This window comes from Prunus mume, linkage group LG6 (assembly GCF_029339155.1).
Source record: "Prunus mume cultivar Tortuosa linkage group LG6, ASM2933915v1, whole genome shotgun sequence".
Lineage (NCBI taxonomy): Eukaryota > Viridiplantae > Streptophyta > Magnoliopsida > Rosales > Rosaceae > Prunus > Prunus mume.
In genome coordinates this window covers 17,516,077-17,537,892 of record NC_142703.1, presented here as the reverse complement: position 1 = coordinate 17,537,892, position 21,816 = coordinate 17,516,077, and the positions used below count along the sequence as shown (strand labels likewise).

Below are 21,816 nucleotides of genomic sequence, written 5' to 3'. Positions count from 1 at the left end.
AAGTGATTACATAACTAGTTATGAGACTACACAACACAATGTTAAGCATCACATGATCCTTACATAATTAGTTGCATGTCAACTCCAGGATTCGTCATATGGGCCTTATATAACTCAGTACAATTCTGGGCACAACTCAAAAGAAGCAGAAGTGCCATACATAAACAGTTATGGAACCAAAGAAGGCAGAAAAGAAGTTGAGACTCCTTACCTAACTCAGTACAATTCTGGGCACAACTCAAAGGAAGCAGAAGTGCCATACATAACTAGTTATGGAACCAAAGAAGGCAGAAATGAAGCTGAGACTCCTTACATAACACAGTACAATTCAGGGCACAACTCAAAGGAAGGAGAAGTGCCATACATAACTAGTTATGGAACCAAAGAAGGCAAAAAAGAAGCGGAGACTCCTTACATAACAGAGTACAATTCAGGGCACAACTCAGAAGAAGCAGAAGTGTCATACATAACCAATTATGGAACCAAAGAAGACACAAAAGAAGCTGAAACACCCTACATAATGAGTTATGGAACCAAGACAGGCACAAAAGAAGTTGAGACACCTTATGTAATGAGTTATGGAACCAAAGAAGTTGAAGTGCCGTACATAACTGGGTATATTTTTCCACAAGCCAAAAAGGAGTCAAAGGAAGTTGAAACGCCTTACATAACTGGGTATATTTCTGCACAAGGAAAAAAGGAGTCAAAGGAAGTTGAAACGCCTTACATAACTGGGTATATTTCTGCACAAGGAAAAAAGGAGTCAAAAGAAGTTGAAACGCCTTACATAACTGGGTATATTTCTGCACAAGGAAAAAAGGAGTCAAAGGAAGTTGAAACGCCTTACATAACTGGGTATATTTCTGCACAAGGAAAAAAGGAGTCAAAAGAAGTTGAAACGCCTTACATAACTGGGTATATTTCTGCACAAGGAAAAAGGAGTCAAAAGAAGTTGAAACGCCTTACATAACAGGGTACATTTCTGCACAAGCTGCAAAGGAAAAGGCTATAACCAAATGTAAACATCACAAGCATGTAAATCGACCTTCCTCTGACACCAAAAACTCACAAGAGCCGCCATTGAAGGGACATGAACATCATCATATGCATACACATTCATCATCTCCCATGGATCACACTGAAGCATTCAAGGTAGGCTTTTTCACATTCGATGATCTATACAAAGGTAAGATAATGCCCCTAAACTTTCCCAAGCAAGAACATTCTCGTTTCTTGCCTAAAGAAGTAGCTGATTCCATTCCATTCTCAATGCCACAACTTCCGCACCTTCTCCAACTCTTCTCGATCCCACAAGATTCTCGAGATGCAAAACACATGGCATATGCACTCGAACAATGTGAGATGAAACCCATCACAGGGGAGACCAAGTTTTGTGCCACTTCTCTAGAGTCCATGACAGAATTTGTTACCAAGATCATTGGTTCTGGTGTTAGCTTCAATATTCTCTCAACCACACACCCCACAACATCAACTGCCATCACACAAAGCTACACTATTTTGGAAGAACCCAAAGAAGTTTTAGCTTCCAAAATGGTTTTTTGCCACCCAATGGCTTATCCTTATGCGGTTTTCTTCTGCCACAACTTTGAGAAAGACACCAAGTTCTTCAAGGTTTCACTTGAAGGTGAAAATGAAGATAAGGTGGAAGCTATGGCTGTTTGCCACATGGACACATCTGATTGGGACCCTAACCACAGTTTGTTTGGCCTGCTGGGAATCAAAGCTGGTGCCTCTTCTCCAGTGTGTCATTTCTTCCCTGAAAATCATCTTGTTTGGATCCCATCACCAACTAAAGCTACTATGTGAGTAGGTAGCAATGTTCTTGAGTCTTTGTTGTTTGTATCATATTTCATGTCATGTGTGTAGAATAATGATCAGTTGCCAAGATCTGGCACTGTGATCAAGCATTCATGGTAATGTTTGGATCCTTGATATGCTTTCTAATTTGTTGTTTGTAAGAGCAAGTTTCATGTTAAGAAGACCTCAAGTGCCTAGATGTGATCTTTATGTCAAACAAGTTGTAACTTGTATCCACAACTCATTTCCCTAATTTCATTTTTTTTTCCCTTCGAACTTAAAAGTTTTCTTCAACCTATAGGATGGGATGCAATGAGAACGCCATGTCATCAATTAAAAGAAGTGACATTCATTGTCAAGAAACCTACATTTCTTTTTAACAATTCAGATGTTGGCAATCAATATCATACCTCTTCTCGCTTTTTAATTATTCTTTCCTAAAAGATTACAATATTTTGAGTATTAATCTTGGCTTTTACTTGCTCTAAACACTCCAAATTGTAAAGAGAAATAACTCATTTGTGTTAATTTGAAGTCAACTATTTTTGTAACGCCAAAAAAGAATTAACTAGTTTTTTGTACCCAAAAAAAAATGAAAAAGAACGGACAACCTAGATTTTTGTTTTTTGTTTTTTGTTTTTTGTTTTTTCACCAAGAACCACCTAGCTTTACTTAACAGGGAAACAAATGGAGTATTCATGACTTCATGCATATTTTCCTCATGATTTTGAAATATGAGGAATGCTTAAGCAACGATCTACTATGGCAAAAGAATATAAGATTACAACGCAGAGAAATTAAGCCTATTTCAGCCCTTCGTACCCTCAAGCAATCCCTTTCTCTCAATAAATATTCCACATACACTAACAAACTCACACTTTCTATAGGTTACATCAAGTAACCCTGGTAACCTAGGTCCCATGCTAAGCTAACCTCTTTGGTAGTCTCATTACCACCCAATATCGAAATAGGAAACATGCGATGGGCTAACCATCGTCCATCAAGCCTTACCAGTTGGTTCGCATCGAAACTGACCAAACTTTAATACCGTTGTGGGCCGGCCGGTCGAGCCTAGTCTCCGACCAGTCTCCCGTTACCTTTGATCACTAATTCAAGACGTTATTCCAACATGCAGGAGGATGTTAGTGTGTATGATGATAAGTGTCATCAAATTAGCTACTAGTTGCATTTTTATGGTACAATTAGAGCTTGTTACTATAACAAACGAATTTATCTGAGCAAATAATACAAATTTTCTTTACTCTCTCTTCTTTATTCTTACTCTCCATTATGTATTATATATTGATTATAAAGTGCAATATATATTATTTAAGTATTATATTCTTATATTCTTATTTAATTTTATTTTTTTTATCGGAACATGAACCAATTATATTACGAAGATATGAACCAAAAAACAGAGAAGGATCATAAGGGAAATTTTTGTTGGAAGATGCTATGAGTCATCTTTTGTTATAAGACATTTGTTCAAAGTTATTTTAGAATAAGCACCTTCAGTTTTGTTTCACCTTGAGAAATTGTCAAATTTCTTGTTTTAATTGGTTGAAATACATATATGACAATTGTCACCTTGAGAAATTGTCACCTTGTAATTGGTTGAAATACATATATGACAATTTCTTATTTTAGAAATTGTCAAATTTTTTCACCTTGAGTTTTGTATATGATTTCCATGGCCATGTTACATAGAAATGTATTTCAACCAATTACATAGACAAAACTCAAGGTGAAAAAATTTGATGAATAAAGACTTTCAAGCTCTCAAATAAATGTTGATGCGCATTTACCAATTTTATGAGACAAAAGAAACAAAAAATTAAAACTATCAACCTCAATTGATTTTTAAAAACTAGGCTTAAAATACAGAGGAATTAACCACAACTAGCTATCATAATTCATATAAATAAAACTAGCAACTCATAATGAACTTGAGTAAAGCTACAATGAGGTGACATATCGAAATCAGGAAAAAAAAAAATTTAAGGTCTAAAACGGTTCTCATTAAAAAAAAAGTCTAAAACGGTAACTTTAGATTTATAAAAGTAAAAAATACCATTGCGAAATTCATAAGCATGTCATCGTGAGTCAAATAGAATACACTCAATTAAAAAATAACATATCAAATCATATACCAATTGCCAAAAAATAAGGGCATAATTCCATGACCCAATTGCATTTGTGTTAAGTATTAACAAAAAAATGAAAACTTGAGAACTTATATAACTGGTAACTAATTTTTAAAAAAATCTGGGTACATCAGTGCGCCTGGTCCACTATAGAAGGTGCCTCGGTCGCAGATACACAATTCTATTGTCAGGGAACCTGTAGTTGAGAAGGAAAATGGTATCTCATTTTAAGATTGATTTGATGTGGACGGCCAAGTGTTTTCCATTAAACAGAATACAACTTGCGACGAGTAATCTTTGGCTACCATAATTCCTTTGTTGATAAATTACACGCCATTTTATTCTTTATTGCGCATTAGAATTCTTTGACATGTATTATTCACTTTGCATTTTCATTCTGTTGACATAAGATATTTTGTTGGATTTTGATTCAAAGCATACCGGGAAAATGGGTTAGGATTAGGATTATACTAGGTCAGTGGTTCAAATATTTCCAATGTAACCAAAAGACGAGCTAAGCTAATCATAAAATTCTACGCAAAATCCTTCGTTTTCTTCCTTTCTTTTTTTATCGAAATCTTGACGTCCATGGATGGACAGTCATAATTCACACAACTTTACCTTATAATGTCATCTACATATTTTATTCAAGGAGTGCTTGTAACTTGGTTTCATTAATCACTCGGAAGCAATAAATTTTGAATGCCATATATGAAAAATAACTACAAACTGTATTTTTACAAACCTCACGAGGAATTCCATCCCTAGAATACAATGATTTCAATCTCATGCCGTTTTAACAGTCCTCTCAAACCTACAAAGTGGAGATCCCTCGGGAAAAAAAATTGCGGCTATAAGACAATAATAATTACTATAAAATACAAGCAATCATGTACATTTGTAGACAAGCTCCAAAGCTCTCCTTTTGTTTACTTCTCAATGCCCTGCTGCAGATACTGTATCAAGTCGTAGCCAGCAGTTGTCCATTTGTTGTAGGCATCTGTGCATACATGGATCATAAAATTGGCCGCCTCACGCTCACTCATCTCGGGATGAAATCTCTTACGAAGATTTCCAATCGGATCTCCCCTACTGAAGCAAGGCAGTCCACTGTCTAGCATTAACGAAACTGTGTTGATGATCCCATCCATGTATCGGCGGGCAGCAAGGTAACCCTTAACGCACAAGCTGTGGACATATTATACAGAACAGAACATGATTTTAAAATTTTGGCGGAATAAAAATTTCAATGTAAAAAGATTACCCAGGAACATAGGAAGGAGGCTCTTACTACCTCACAAATTGGTTCCAGGTGTCACTCTTCATAACCCCAGAAGGGTCTAGCAATTGTGTCATCTCGTGGCTAAGCTTAAAGTGTGCACTTTCAAAGCGCATGTTTCCACCCGGTGAAGTTTCCAAGATGAAACCAAAATCAATATGAACAAGCCTTCCAACGCTGCATTGTCAGGCATGTTGACATCAGTTTTAAATCAAGTATTGTATAATCTTATATGCTTCAATCCAAGTAATAGCATTTGGAGATGGCTTATCATGCATAAGGGGTTAGAAGATTAGTTTTGAGTTTGCCACGTTGTCATAGTACAGTGCTTACTAACTCATATATTGACAAAAAGAAAAACATTATGGAAGAAAAAGAAAGGATAGATCAGATTCCTACTTGTCAAACAGAAGATTCCCATTGTGTCGATCCTTTGGTTGAAGTAAAAGGCTGGCAACGGCATAACCAGCACTGCTAATGATGAAGTTTTCACGTGCAGCTTCAAAGCTGGGAGAGCCAACAGGGCCATAGTCCTGTTGAAAAATCTCATACAAACCACCATCAGTGGTTTCACCCATCTGACTTCTGCTCCGTGTATTAGGTACAACCTGCAAGACAAAATATATTGAGAAAACAACTAAATATGCACGTACTACTATGGTCAGAAACAAAAACAAAGAAAAAAAAAATGAGGGATTTCTTTCCACTAAGTAGATTACAAAAGATTTTAAAAAATAAATAAGAAAAACATGTTGTACCCCATCAAGTCCCTCATACCTCTAAGGGCCCTTGGACATAATCAATGTAGTTCTGAAAATTTTACTTTGACGACTCATAAAACCTTTCCTTTTGAATTACTTTCTCCAAATACCGGAGTCCAAAACTATGCCAAAGAATTAGACAAAGACAGAAGTCAAATGTCGCCCGAAGCTCGGAGATGTACATTAAAGATTTGTCCATTCAGGGGATGCCTTGTCCCCTGAATTGTAGTTTTCTCTCCTGTATTTGTTAAAAGCTGTGGTCCTCATCAAAATCAAAATAAAAAATGTAGCCTGAAGCTTGCCTAGCATGTAAGGTGCTGAGAAGAAATGTTAAATATCTATTGCTTATATGGTATCCTGGAGATTAAAGAATAAGATCTCAGCATAAGAACCAGCAAAGTAGCACATATGCAATGCATGCATGCATTTGCAGACACGTGCACATGCATGAACCTAGTAATTGGGTTGAAAGAGATTCAAACCTCAATAATTCCTCTCTCCGGGCCAGTTGGGAGTACACCATATGGAAATAAATAAAGATTAATTCCAACTGATTCAAATATGTCTCTAAGAAGGGAAATCACTTGAAGAGCAAGAACATCCTGGCGACAATCATCTCCAACCTTGAAGAAAAGGAGCTCAGTTAAGCCATGAATGAAGAAAAAAATTCCTGGTGTCAAATTTTCATAGTAATAAATAAGAGATCACAACTTTCAAATCAGGAAAACTAAAGTTGTTTGCACCATGTAACTTATTTATTCCATAATAATAATCAAAAAGTTAAAGAAAAGGTTAAAGAAAGGGCTGGGGAGCAGGTTGGTTGATTTTCATCAAGGGGTAATGAAAATGGATCTTCTGTGGACCATAGGTGGTTTTGAACAAAATACCTTTTATGGGTCTAATCAATTTGAAATGTAAGTGGGTAAGCTTACCTTGAAAATACAAGCTTGAGGTTTTACATCATTATGGTCCCCACTCCGATCAATAACATTAAATGTTATCATTATAGGAACTTTTGCTGCAGATTGCAAGGGTATTCCACTATCTACCTGAATACCCCTGACGAGCTTGCTAGGAGCAGTTGGCAAATAGAGATCCTCTCCCTCAAGTTCAATTTTCTCCAACTCTCTGGTAAAGCACATTGCCTATTAGCTTCAACGGCATACACAAAGATGCATGCATAGAGACATAAATATATGCATGCATGTGCTTATGCGTATGCATGTTTTTAAACTATCTACGTTTGCAAGCATCAAAAGTCCTTTTTTTTAAGGAAACATCAACAGATTACAAGCATACCTCCGGATACCAGCTCGACGTTCTTCCTTTGGAAGTGGAAAGAGTACACCAGAAATAGATGTAACCTTGTCAAAGAAATCAAATTCTCTTCGAAACACGTCAAGTGCCTTGGGAGTGAAACCATCAATAATATGCTGTCTGACAAGAGGCAACAATTCTTGAAAGGAACTATTCTGAAATGACAGCAATAAATACAAGTTATTAAGCAACGAATGATCGAGAAACCCAGACTATGTGAATGCATGCATATATCTATTTTAATATAGTAGCTTTTGTAGTAGTGATACAACAATAATGCAAACATATCTAGTTCTACCCATATATGGCCAGGTATGGATACCGAATGGAAGTACAATCTTCTGGTGATGCATTAGGTGTTTGATAATGGACTAGGCAGTTTTCTTTTCTATCGGTTAAAATGATAACACCACATAAGCAAACTAGTACACAAATTTCTTACGCCACAACTACGCACACTGAACCTGACTTAAAATTATTGGGTGAGGCTTCAAACTAGATTAGAAGCCCAGAATGAAAAAGTTTAATCTAAGTCATGACATTACCCAAAAACACATCTCAACAACATGTAATCAACAACACTTGCACTATTTGAATACCATAGAAAGTTATTAAAAGAAATAATACAAACCTTTTAATGAAAAATTTCAGCTTCTATAAGCAATAAAATTATCATTGCAAATGTTTTTAAAAATTCACTTGCAGATACGTAGTATACAACAGCATGCAGCATACTGGTTAGCCTCTTATTTTATATATCTTTCTAATATAACTTTATTTATCATGTATTGTATAGACTTAACAATGCAATGCTAAATTCGTTTTCAACACAATGCCAACCAACAGACTCGACGTTAGACATGAAGGAATAAGCAGATATTAGTTATCAACTTTCTATATAAAATCAAAATGTATGGCATCCAAAAAAAAAAATTTTGAAGAAACAAGGCCAGTCCCAATTCCCAGATTCTAGTCAGACCTTCACAGGGACAGCATCTTTTCCTGATTCTGGAACAAACGTCTCACCCTGCCATTTTTTAACACACAATCAAATTCTCAAAGATAAAAATACTTTCGTGTGTGAGTAAGTGAGAGAGAGAGAGAGAATCTGGCTTCACCTGTAAGTGCCATATTAAAATATGGGCAAATATATCACTTCTTTGAGTTGCTCTAAGCAGATATCCTTCCACTAACCTCTGCAAAACAATTTAAGTAGAAATCAGATACATAAAGAAATACTTGCAAAAGACAGAGTATGTGGAACAATGTTAAACAGGTTTGCAACTCCAGAAATATGGTCAAATTAAGGATCCTCAAACGAGTGCTACTATCCTCAAATATTCAATCAATCTGGGTTACAGAACTGCAGTTGCACCAACTATCCCCAAATATTCATATAGAAACTAAATAGAGATAAATAGCATAAGCATATAATTACATATATATAAGTATGAAGAAACTTATAACTATAATTAAAAATAAAAAGATAATGTAATAGATATGACCTCAACTCTGATTTCAATTTCTACTTTCAAATAATTTAATTTGTGTTTTGTATTTAATAATGCATATATTATTTTTGGAAAATATGTATGCATGAATTGACAAATTACATAGACGTTTTCACAGATGAGACTGATGGATGAGGAGGTTCTTTATTTATTTAAGTAGAAGTGCATACTGAAAGGATTTTTCATAGAATCCTGGCCAGAATTTGGTCACACATTCTTGACAATGTGTTCAACATAGCATCACTAATAATAAAGTTTTTCTGCAATATAAGTTAGACATATATCAAGATATTCAACTTTGTGGTTGGGAGATGCCAACACTTTATTGGACCCGTACTCATTTCACCCATTAGAAACTCCTCCAAATTGTATTTGAAATAACAGTTTTATTCATTTTCTGAAATCTAAAATATAAAATATGCAACAACCAGATTAAAGTTTTCAGAAATTGTGATATGTTTATTTAAAATAAACCAAACTTTAAAAAGAAAAAACTCAATCGGGACTAGTGAGGACCACTGAAGTTCACCCCAATATGAAGTGAAAGTTATAGATATTATTCTTCAAACAATCAAAACGAATCCTATACTTGGGAGTTTTAGTAGGAGTTTATAGTATGAGATTGAGAATTCAAGGATTCTAGAAACTTGATTGGGAATTTAACAAGAATGAAGAATGGGATACAATAAAGTAAAAACTGAGCTTTAACTAATGCAATTCAATCCCATTCCTAATATAACACTGAATGAAAACAAATGTAGTTAAAGAATTAAGATTGACTAGTTCCATTAACTCACCTCTTCATCATATCGCAAAGCCTGCACTAGCTGTGGCATGAAGAAAGTTACTCGTTCAGGAGGATAAGACTCCAGAACTCTAAGAACATATGCCATGACACGAGGATGCCCCTTATATGCAGGAGTAAGGAACTCAAGAGCTTGTGTGATTGAGCAAGCAGCCCAGTGTGGCAACTGTTGCAAAAGCGCCGAGTTTTCATCAACTGCTTTTGGGGTAACAAAATATGGCAATGCTTCAGGAATGGATCGGATATCCAGTATATGTGACTGCGAAATAACCCAGTTCGATCAAGATGTATTAATGTATAAAGATCCCAGGAGTAACAAATGGTAATAAGGTTGATATCAACATAAAATTTATAACAAATTTACATTTCAATACTTTTAGAAAAGAAACAAGAACGCTTGCTAAAAATGAGGTATAAAGGCAAAGTAATAACTGGATATGGCCAACCTGCTGATTGTATTTAACCATTCAATTCAAAATACAGAGATTTTCTGGACTGTAAAACATTGGGCTGGTAATAGTGGTTTCAACTAAATGGGGGTGTTTTGCTCCTTTTTACAAAGCTGTTTGAATGGCACGATGCAGGCATGCAGACATGTCTGTCTAATAGGAAACTTGTAAACATGTATATACATTATTACATATGCATAAACATAGCAACAGATTACTACTGCTAAAATATTGCAAAGTAACCCTTCCTCCTACAACTTAAGAACACATTTATACACCCGCAGCAACAGATTATTAATACCAAAACACGTTAACAAGTGACTAAGGATGCCGTTAGGTCATAAACTGAATTTAAACCATAAACTACTAATTGCTCAGCTAATTAACAGTATTTTCTTGACAATTCGTGGCATCCGCCGATCTGAAAAGATGCAAGCATGCTAATCATAGAGAAGTCTAGCGTCCCACTTATAAACAAGATGACAACAAACTTCTCACATATCACAAGTGTTTAAGACACTCAAACAATTTTACTTGCTCATCTCGATAAGCCAAACCCAAACTTTACAATTCGTACTCTCCCTATTACAGACAGACATACCTGAACCAGCTGGGTTACTTCAGCCTTCAAGAATGTGTTTGTTGGGAACCGCGAGGCCAAGGATAAAGCAATTCGAGGATCCACAGCAAAGGCAGTCCTAGCATGCTCAACCCATTTCTCTGAACTAATTTTTTGCTTAGAATAGGCACTCTCCCTGAGAGTAAGAACAAAACACAATTCAAAAGAAATAAGTTAAAATTCCCATGGAACCATGGGTATTGAGAAAAGGTTCTAACAACTTTACAATGTGATGAATATATATGTAAATAAAAATTACTTCGTATTAGTGGGTTGCGACCAAACTTCAAGCCTGTCAGCCTCATGCTGGCATAGCATCAAAAGTAACTGCTTCCGTTTTTCTCTTCCCGCAGCATAGTTCTCCATCTGACCCCAGACAGGGTGATATTGATCGTTCTGCAAGTAGTAAGTGACTTTATGGATATATTGCAAAAAACAAACCTTACGGTGTCCAGTAATAGGAAAACAAAAAACAAAATAAGAATGTGCATTAGACATCATCTTCATGCAGAAAAAAACCATTGGAATGTACGCTGCAAACATGGTTATCTTACCGCATCAACCAAAGTGGTCCCATTTTCTCGTCCCCTCCCTTTCAAATCAGATTGGACTGCTGCCTCTACTCGCTCATTCGAAAGGTAGTGGACAAATAAAGAGACAGATTGAGCTTCACTCTGGGAAAAATTCATATAGTTTGTGTCATACCATTCAGGCTCGTATGCAAACCAACCCAGAGAGGTCCTGTAGCATGCATCAAGAGAAACTTTCAACCAAATTGGGAACTGTACATGTATTCAACTTGAACAAAAATTATTCAAAACCTTACTGGCTTGACACCCTTTTATGTGAGAAATTTCATATCATTATTTGGCAGAGAATATACCAAAAACTAAAGTATTAAAACTACGAACTCCATAAAATAGGGTATTTCCCATCCATTCTTGCAGCCAAATTTCCTAATACAGACCAACAATATAAATTTCACAAACTCGGTGACTAAATTCAGAGTCATAAAGCTCCAAAACTATAAAAATTAAAAATAAAAACAAGAAATCAACACATATAACTAAAATAACAAGTGCGACAACAAATTCTGCAACGAATAAAAATGAACAAAGTTGCAGTCATGTAGGACTGTGGCAGAGCAGTTCCAGAGCAGCGAGCATAGCATATAAAGAAATACAAGCTCCTACATCAACCTTCAATATATTGGCATACCTATGGATACTTAACAAGAACATATTACAACATGCTACATAACAAGTACATATTACGCAAAGGCAAGTAACTCCACTATAAAACAAGTACACATTACAACATCCAAGCCAAGGTGCACTCATATGGTTGATGAAGTGCAAATAAATCTAATAATGCCCAATAAAATTGACAGTAAAAGACATAATTGCAGTAACCTATAAATCCGGTCTTCCAGTAACTGAAGCCCTGTTTTAAAGTTCTGCAAATTGCGCTGGGATTGGCACGAGCAGAACTTGAGCCCAAGAAGCATGACAGTGAAAAAAGTACCAGTAGCTGCAGGGTGGTGTGAAAAATTCCAGGGAAGCTTTGTCATCCCTTGTAACATTCGTCCAAGGAGCAAGAGTTGCTCAACGCTGTTGTGTCGAACTACCTATACAGCCAATCAATACAAAGAGAATATATAGGTCAGCACGCATAAACCAGTTAAGAACCACAAGTTGCAACATAAAATAAATGAGAACCATTTTCCTAAAATTAATTTCTTTTCTTTGAGGATGCATACTCCAACAGTTGGAAAATCAAAATTAAATAAATAACAAAACGTTAAAAACAAGAAGAATGACACATACACCCCATACACCATAGTTATAAATAGTTTCCTAGTATCAATGTCTTTTAGAGCTGTTAAGGTTGCCAATAAAGAGAAAATTTAATTCCCAAACACAATAACACAAACTAACTTAAGAGGTGAATAGTTACTTCAAAATAGTTATTATCTACTCGTGCATGCAATGAATAAAATTCCTAACCTCAAAGCGATCAATGAAAAATCCAAGCCATAATCTATGAGCCATTATTTGCTCAACAGGATCAATTTCAGGCTCTGCTTCTGGCTCTCCAGGAGAAAGGTGAGGCCTTAATTTTGCAGCAGGCCCAGAATATTTCACATCCGAAGCAAAGATACCACGTTTTGTATCAATGGTCCATAACCATGCATCAACAAGCTCCGCAAGGACTAGAGATCCCAATTCAGGCGCAGCAGACACTAACCAAGTCCAAACAAAAACACCAGTTTCCATTGCATCGGGCGTGGAAATGTAAGCAGGACACCAACAGAGAAGACGGAGAAGTTGGGAGAAGCCCTCTACATTTGATTTTGAATTAGAGCCCTGGAAAGCAAAAACGAAAAACAAAACTAACAAATCTGAGAAAGGAACATGACGCCTTAGGAATAAGCATGCAAGAATGACGAGAAATAACATGACGCATTAAGAATTGAGCATGTAATAATGTAGAGAAATAACACATATTTACCAGATTTGACAGCAGTAAAGCAGTTGCCTGGGAACAAGTCTTGCGAAATTGAGACTTGTCCACTTCCACACCTTTCTCTGCAGCATTAACAAATTGCTGTAGTAAACGCACAAACTTTGTGAGCAATATCCCATTGAATTGATCATCCTCAGCTTGTGTCTGTTGAGGAAATGCTCCAGAGATCAACCTTTGAAGGCCAACACCAAGCCCAAATCCAGTTGGTGTGGTGCCAGATTGAAATCCACCAATGCTGTTATACAAGCTTCTCATGCCAGCAATTTCTCCTGCATGGTTGCACTTCACAGTTGCACTGACTATACCAGTACTGAGCACCTCCAAATTGAATGCTTCTGTTAATTTTAAGTTTGCTCCTGATGCTGCAGCTGCAGCAGCCATTACTGCGGGAATATTTGCTGTTTGTATGCCATTCCAGCAATCAGTTTTACCTGTGCCAATTCGTATCTCCGATAAAAGAGAAACCACATCAGTTGTATGCTGTGCTCTTTGCCATGTGTTTGCTTTACAAAGCTTTTCCTGCAGTATGCAAATAGAAGAAAGGAGCAATCAGACCCAAAAAAACCAACTAACATGAAAAATTAGGTCTAGGAGATGTTTGGTAACCCAAAATTATGAGCAGAATTTTAAAAACTCGACACATAACAGATTTATGTTCATTTGAGAACATTCCAATGTTTAACGTTTAAATTTTAGCTTGTTTGATACTGTCTAACAATTCAGCACATGACAAAAATTATTGAATATATTTAGTATAGCTGAATGCTGAAAAGAGTGATATCCAGCTCCTTCCATCCTTTGGCATCACACCAGAGCTTTCCTGGAATTAATCCAAGAGGTGTCTTGGACTCACTCCAATTAGTGCAACACAACCCACAACCACCACTATCACCATTACCATTGTTATCCTGACTATCACTCGTAACATTATATTTCTGGTTGTAATACATAATAATTTAATTAAGAAAAATCTGGTGTTTGTTTGCTACCATCCTCAATCTGTGTACAAGTATCATATATACCTTTCCACATAAAGGATTACACTTTAAGCTTCTTGGGTTGTACATTAGGAAGTTATTTATTCACCCAAATATATTAGTTCATTTCTTTAAAAAATTATGTTGACTATATTCTCTACTTTTCCATTTTCAGAAGAAGCACACTTTTATTAAGAATAAGCACAAAGTACAATGCAGTGGACCAAAAAGTTTCAGGTTGAGTACATCCAGCACTTGTATTCAGCTCTTGAAAGTCAGTATGTAAAATTCAAAGATCAGTTTTCAGTACTTAATTTCTAGTTTCAACAAACAGCACCTAAAAGGATTTGTAGATACATTAACTTACGCATTGCTGAACTACGCACATACAAGTAGTATACAACAGTAATAAAGAAGGCATAATATCTTAAGAACAGAATATTCTAAAGCAGGTACTTAAAGATACATTTGAAGTCACTGTTGATCAAAAGAGATAAGAAGTGACTGTTGGATAAGATAGCAAACTGTGCACTACCCATATGTTCCAACCCTCAAAGCAAAACAATTGTCATTCAGAGGGGGTTCTCACTGATTAAAATGATATCATTTAGCAATATTGGACTGGCATACCACATGAATGCTCACGCATTTGACAATCAGAATATACTTATACTGACTTCATACATAGAAAGTATAGTAGTCAACCTGTAGGAGACCCTGGCTAGAGCAAGGAGCATATGAAAGTGATTTGATGATCCACTCTCGAACAATCTTTTGGTACAAAGAACGAACTGTCACCACCCAACCAGGATCATTGACAACAGTAGAAGAGGAATCATTATGAATTGAAAATAGCAGGGAATCCACACAAGATGAATTCCACAAGACCTGCATTCATGCCAATTGAGTTTTTAAACTTTATTAGGCAAGTTCAATGACGATTAGAACTGGGAAACAATGAGATAAATGACTAATTTTTCCAATACAATCCTACCTGTGGAAACCTATCTTTAAGCTGGCTCAGCAAGATCACAGCAACATCCCGAATGTGTTCCTCTCTATGTGACATACTTTTGATGAGAAAGCAAGCATGGGCAGAAAGAGTTGACTCCCTAACCTCAGCTTCATTTCCTGTTTCAGATATCCGATCTTCCTGAACCCAGATCAAAGCAGCAGTGATGTTGACATGGCAGGCACATGCACGCAGAATAGGAGCAGTAAAACAAACATTGTACTAGAACAAAACTGTAAACTGCACTTCTAATAATTTACATTGTTATTTAAGTTGCTATTTATTTTGCATGAAAAATGCATCCAACAATATTAAATAATTCACATTCAGACAAGAAGAAATAAATATAAACTGAAGCTATCTCAACCACGGACTTCAGTTTCGATCGGTACTCCAAAAGTAGAAAAACATATATATTACTGAAAGTTCTACAAACTTCAAAACCAACCAATTGCATCAATGTTACGTATAAGCTTTGAAAAATAGTTTTGTTCTTAATCAAAATTTGCATTTAAAGTGGGAAAAAGTTGGCATTATGCTCGGTGCTCCACTAATAAGACTCTGAATCTTAAATACAATATGTAAAATTTTCTCTGTTCCATTCCATGTTGTGTATGCTTTATAACAATATAAGAAACCTTGAGAATGCGAGATAAATTTTATTAATGAGAACATGCAGAGACATGGCAGCTGCAACATCTGTTTTCGCAACATTTGAATTTCAAATCACAATTATGGAATATTGACTAGAAAATGCAAGGAACCCTAGGATTGAAATTGTACCGAAATTTTATTGAAATTTCCACTGAATGATCTCTAAATTCTCCCAATTTTATCAGATATTGTACCGAAATACCACAATTGTCAATATTACCAAAATATCTCTGCAATTTCAGAGAAATCCTGGAAAGATAATGCTCCCCCCTTCTCCATGTTACGGATATTTTGGTAATATCGAAGATATTTAAAACCTTGATCTCATAAACACATTCAATGCAACATGATGACTCTATAACATCCCCTGGATGATGAATGGCGTCTACATGAAAAGACCCCAAAAAAAAGGCATATTTTCAGGAGTTCTATGAAAGAACAAAGCCATACCAGCCATGACACTGCTGTTTCAAAAGCCCTATGCACAGTTGCCATTAAACATTGGAAGACAGCAGGCACAAGATTTGGAGTTTTTAGGTATTCAAATACACAACTGAATGCACTTCTAGAAATAGCTAAACTAGTGCCACCATTGAGGATCCCACCATTGCTGCTGAATCGTATGATTTCCAAGAATGCTACAGCAAGAAGATAGGTAGCCTTCACACCTACAAAGCATTGGAAAGTAATGCTTTAATGCTTGTAGAAAGAGTGACTTGTAGCAAAGTCAAAGAAGCGTTTTCTTTCTTATATCAAAAGCAAAGATGAGATTTGTGGACAATTAATGAATACAGAGAATGTGTCTTTACTTCACCAGTAAGCACTAGTACGAATAATTAAATAACCTGATATAGTGTTCATTGATGCAACGTCGACTCTCCCACCTAGAGCAGTAGAAAGAGCAGCTCTTTGGGTTACAGCAACTTTCTCATTCCCACTTCCTCGACGACTGTCAGGATTGTGAAGAGCATTGAGTTCCAACTCATCTTCAAGCCATTTCACCGAGCTAACAACCTGAAAGAGAGATATTATCATGTTAAAACTTCAGATACAAACAATCACTTTCAAGTGCATAAATATATGCAATCATCCTGAGTTGGCAAGAAGTTGAATTCAATAAAGCTGCGCAAACAAAAGTAGTAAACACTGGGGACAATCAGTCCCACCTGACACAGAATCCCCTGAAGCTATACCTGTCTAAGCATCATAAAGTATACATTCAAATTGAACAACAAACATGAGAAAGATGCAAGAAGAAATTTTTTATTTATTTTAGGTGGATTCACTGGTATATTGAAGGAGAGATTTTCTTGATTTAGAGATGGAGACATAGTTATAGATAGAGACTGAGCAACAGAGAGAGTGGCCTATGTATGAAGAGTCATGTCCTTGTGAGAAAATTCTGAGATAGTGTGTTGTCTGTGCCTCCTATATTGTAATCGTTCTTCTCAGAGCAACAAAAATTTAGTTTTATTATGTGGATTCTCTTTTACCTAAAAAATGGTTGTCCAAATACATTTGCTTCAGTTGTGTTGTGTGTGGTTGGAACCATTCAGAATATTAATTCATACATATGGCTATGGAGCGTCAAACATCTAACAACATGACATTGAAGATTCACTATCTTACATTATGTAGTGTACACTTCGTAGGTTTTTGTAACTCCAGAATAATAATTTAAAAAGAAAAACTTCAATTTGGGAACATATCCTCACCAAAGGAAGAAAAGAAAACATTTGAAGCAACTATATTCAGTATAGAAAATTTAAAAACCAAATTTAATTGCCAAAGAAAATTTCCATGTTAAGGAGACCACAGGGGCATACTCAATTTTAAATTACAGTACAAGCATCTACCCACAAAATGAGTTCCTGTTTACAACAGAACCAGAGCCAATTCCCATACAATGGATGTTGTCAGTGTGTGCGAGGGAAACACAGAGAAAGAGATAGACAGACAGTCAGACAGATTATTATCATCCCAACAATATACAAAAATAAATCTAACATGTGAAAGTGCAGATAGCAAGTCCATAATTATTTTCACAGCACAAAATCAAAGCGAACCCTAACGACTGTATGAATTAACATCATGTAAAAGAGAACAAGGCAAGAATACTTAATAAAAATCTTACAAGTGGAGGAGTTCCTTGAGCAATTCGCTGAACAGCAGAAGACCACTGTGCATTCCACATGTATGGTCCACCCACAGCTTGAAGAGGAATTGTGCCCATGCTTCCCACACTATTCAGGGTAGTGGAAAATGGTTTTGCAGGGTGTTGAGTATTCTGTATGGGAGGTGCTAAGCCAAAAAGAGCAACATAGAACCACAAGTTGCGAAATAACTTTAGAAGTGAAGGCTCCACATCTACAGAAGGATCAAAATCAGAACATATTTCAGCTACAGCGGGAAGCAGTGGCCCCAAAAAATCTGCTCCACTCCTGCAATAGTTAGATATCAGATAAAAAATTTGAAACACAAAATGCAATGAGAAATGTTGATAAGTATCAGAAAACGAAAACCTCCAGGGTGCATAAGTGTTCATGAATTAAATGAAAGTTATATGAAAAACACAACGACACGCAATCAGAAGATATTATTTGAAAGAATTCTACCTTCCACTTTTGGATTCAGCAGCCAGCCCTACATCTGAACATAAAGACAGCAGACGGTGACGATAGTCTGAACGCAATTTAGGATTCGTAAGACCACTAGCTATCAGAAGGAATCCTGCAGGAAGAGTCTAGAATGTGATTGAACCAGTGAGAATCCATTTCATAGATATCAAGTCAAGCAATCAACAGTATCATGTGTAATTCATATGCTAGACATTATACGGACCTCAACACGTTCTGTTGTGGCTTCCTGTGGCACAGTTTTGCTTTCAGCAGATCCTAAACTTGAAAGTTTACTTAAGTAACTCCTTGTCATTAGAACAACAGTCTCACGATAGGACTTCTCAAAACCTAAACTTGCCATGCGTGATACAGCATCAAGGAGCTGTAGTAAAGTAGAAGAAACAATTGAGAACCCATATAATTAATCAATAGCTAACTTCTTACTGGATCTTGATCAGTGTTAATCAAACCTACTTGGTAAAGATGTTTAAAGAAAAACCTAAATAAGAAAATCAATGCCATAAAGGCAAAGTTACCATACCCGGAGTCGCAATAAACTAGGACTTGAAGCATCACCCTCTTCTAAGCTTTCAATAAATAGAGGTAATATCATGTCTACGACTTCAGGCTCTTAACGGCAACATTCAGATCGGCTAGCAAGCGTATAACATTAAGCTGCACAACAGGAACTGCCTCTTTGTCTTTATCTTCCTGAAATTAGCAAGATGATAAAAGAATGCAATGAGATTAAGTCAAGCTAGATACACAGGAAAAGTTGAGGGAAATCATTACTAGAAGGGCATCACGGTTTGGCATACTAAGAAAATGCAATGTGTCAATCTTTCGGATAGAACAGAAGGTTTTGTGATAAGCTAAACTCTTCCTCACAGAAAGTACAAACAAGAAAGGGAGAAACCATAATTTCATCAAAAAGTATATATTATAAGAAAAATTCTTACAGTTATTCTCACGAAAGCATGTTTGCACATAGTATATACAGATAAAAGTTTAAACAAAGACAAACACTACAACTTCAGATGTATGTCTATGTACACGTGTGCATTATACAAGTAAATCTGTTATTTGTTAGTTAGTAACTGGTACAAAACACCAACCTGTTCTTCATAGTCATTTCGTTCACGAATACTTGTAGCTAATCCCATTATGAATGTGTCAACTGGAGCTCGCTCCTTGGTCCAACAAGATTCAATTATCTCACAACTTGTCTTCATCACACTCTCAAACATCGCTCCCTGGCTGGTTGCCCAAGTATCAGCCTGTTAAAATCACATTGTTGAAAAAGCAAAAGTAAATAAAATAAACTTCCTACCACACTTTAGAACTGATATGCAAGTTTTAGCACCATAAAAAATATGTACCTGTGTGCATACAGTTAACACAACGGGTTTGAGGCGGATGAGCAAAATACGCAGTGCCTGGCCACCACGCTTGACTGCAATCTGTGCGAGCCCAGATAGCAAAGAACTAAAGAGCTCTTCACAAACTCTCATCTTCCTCCACACAGAGAGCAAACAAGCTTCAGCAGCATCCATCAACAATGCCAGAGTCTCATGTGCCAACTTCTTGGCTGATTTCACATCAGTTTCATAGCAAGCAAGGCAACTAAGAGTCAACTTGGCAGCAGCTTGATAAACTGACAACTTCGTATTGATTCTGGCTTTTAAAAGCACCCCATGTTCATTCCAATCCCGCTTTCTAATCTGCCCACATGTAACCAACGACACGAAAATCTCTTTCTTACATCTCCATTTTGCTCAAATAAACTCGATTTCTAGATTCTCACATAGACAACACTCTAAAGCAGTAGCTATTCATTTGCAACAACAATAAATTCAAAATGGTAACATTAAAAACCTTACCTTTAGAAACACTGACATAGACTGTAGTTGCCTCTTGGCAATAAACCTGACCTGCTCCAAAAGCGCAGAATCAATGCGGACTTTATCTAAAATATGAGCAACCAATTTAAAAGCAATCTCTTGCTTCTCCAAATTCTCCACAGACTCTTCCTCGAATGAAGAAACTTGCTGCCTAAGCATCACAGCTCCACCTCCTTCACTGAGACCAAAAGTCAGACCCAATTGATCAACACCACTCTTCCACACAATGCTGCTCCCATTCACCATCACCGACCCCCTCGATGATACACTACCTGATGAACCCGTCACATTACTCGCCTCGTTTCTGGGGCTGGAACTCTCATTGGCCTGGTAATGATTGCCATTCAAAGGCGAGCTCTGCGCCGACGAGGTCTCTGAGTTCGCGGCAATTCGTCTCGGTGTAACCGGGGACTGAACCACGGGACCGGAGGCCGCAAACTGATCCATAAACATTGTAATCAACTTCTCTGCATCCGATGGCAAAATTGGAGGGAAATTTTCTGACAGAGCCATGAGAAAAGCCCTGGAAATCCCTGAATCTTCGCCACCATTGCTAATCGCTGTAACCACAACCTCCCCAGTGAACCCAGTGATCTCTGTGGCAAAATCCGACGACAATTCGGTGGCTTTACAGACATACCCCAAGAAATCGGAGAAGAAAGAAGCGATCGAGTCATTTCCAAACGATTGGGGCCAAAATGACCGATTGAACGAAGCGGGAACCGAGCGAAGGAACTCGAGAACCACAGATTTTGGGCGGGATCGGCGGAATCGGGACATTTGGAGATGAAGCGAGACACGGCGAGCACGGCATTGAGCTGAGACCGCGAAACCCTAGGCGATCCACACAGAAGAAACTCCGGAGGTGGACACCGGCCACAAATCCACGAGAGCTTCTCGGCGAATTGGGTCGGGTGCTCCGCAATCAGGTCGCAGAGCTCCGTCAAAGCCTCCATTGCGATCGAATCCGAGAGAAAAAAATTCGAAAATCCAAAAGAATTTCAAAATACCACAGAATTCCAATTCCGCAAAAACAATGCCCAAAAAAAAGCTCCTCAGGGTTTCCGCCGCGGAGCTGGATTGGAAGCTTCCATGTCCGTACAATGCGAGGGAGAGGATGAGGAAATTAGGGTTTTTTCAGAAGCAAACAACATTTCTTGTAGTGCCCTTGTTGTAGATGGTGGTGGTGGTTGTTTTCATTTTTTGTAAAAGAGGAGAGGGAGAGTGTCTGGGTCCTGGCAATGTCCGCTTTTGTTTCCGTTTTTGGGCAATTGTGCTTCCTGTGTTTTTGCTTTCTGTTTTTTCTGTGATTTCTTTTTCTTTCTTTTTTTCTTTTCCTTTTTTCTGATTCTGTGTTTGGTTTCTTTTGCAACAGGAGCGAGTTGACCCGGTGAGTCAGCAAGGCACGTGACGTTGACATTA

The 21,816-nt window shown here is 37.0% G+C and overlaps 1 protein-coding gene and 1 pseudogene across 1 annotated transcript; one reads left to right on the top strand and one right to left on the bottom strand.

Annotated features, from left to right (window-relative positions):
• Positions 1 to 374: 374 nt before the first annotated feature.
• LOC103335630 (BURP domain protein USPL1 pseudogene) lies at positions 375 to 2,076 on the top strand (annotated as a pseudogene).
• A 2,576-nt stretch (positions 2,077 to 4,652) lies between these two features.
• On the bottom strand, positions 4,653 to 21,493 carry LOC103335629 (phosphatidylinositol 4-kinase alpha 1). The gene is given in 28 exon segments (XM_008238646.2): positions 4,653 to 5,153; positions 5,260 to 5,421; positions 5,644 to 5,852; positions 6,488 to 6,628; positions 6,938 to 7,133; positions 7,305 to 7,477; positions 8,302 to 8,349; positions 8,441 to 8,518; positions 9,631 to 9,897; positions 10,689 to 10,842; positions 10,966 to 11,102; positions 11,261 to 11,447; positions 12,119 to 12,333; positions 12,713 to 13,072; positions 13,218 to 13,751; positions 14,915 to 15,097; positions 15,204 to 15,362; positions 16,326 to 16,543; positions 16,721 to 16,889; positions 18,010 to 18,316; positions 18,491 to 18,618; positions 18,717 to 18,875; positions 19,035 to 19,126; positions 19,129 to 19,204; positions 19,609 to 19,770; positions 19,873 to 20,214; positions 20,374 to 21,155; positions 21,158 to 21,493. Coding segments are annotated over 28 exon segments (6,090 nt in total). The 5' UTR covers positions 21,351 to 21,493; the 3' UTR covers positions 4,653 to 4,894.
• Between the last annotated feature and the right edge of the window lie 323 nt (positions 21,494 to 21,816).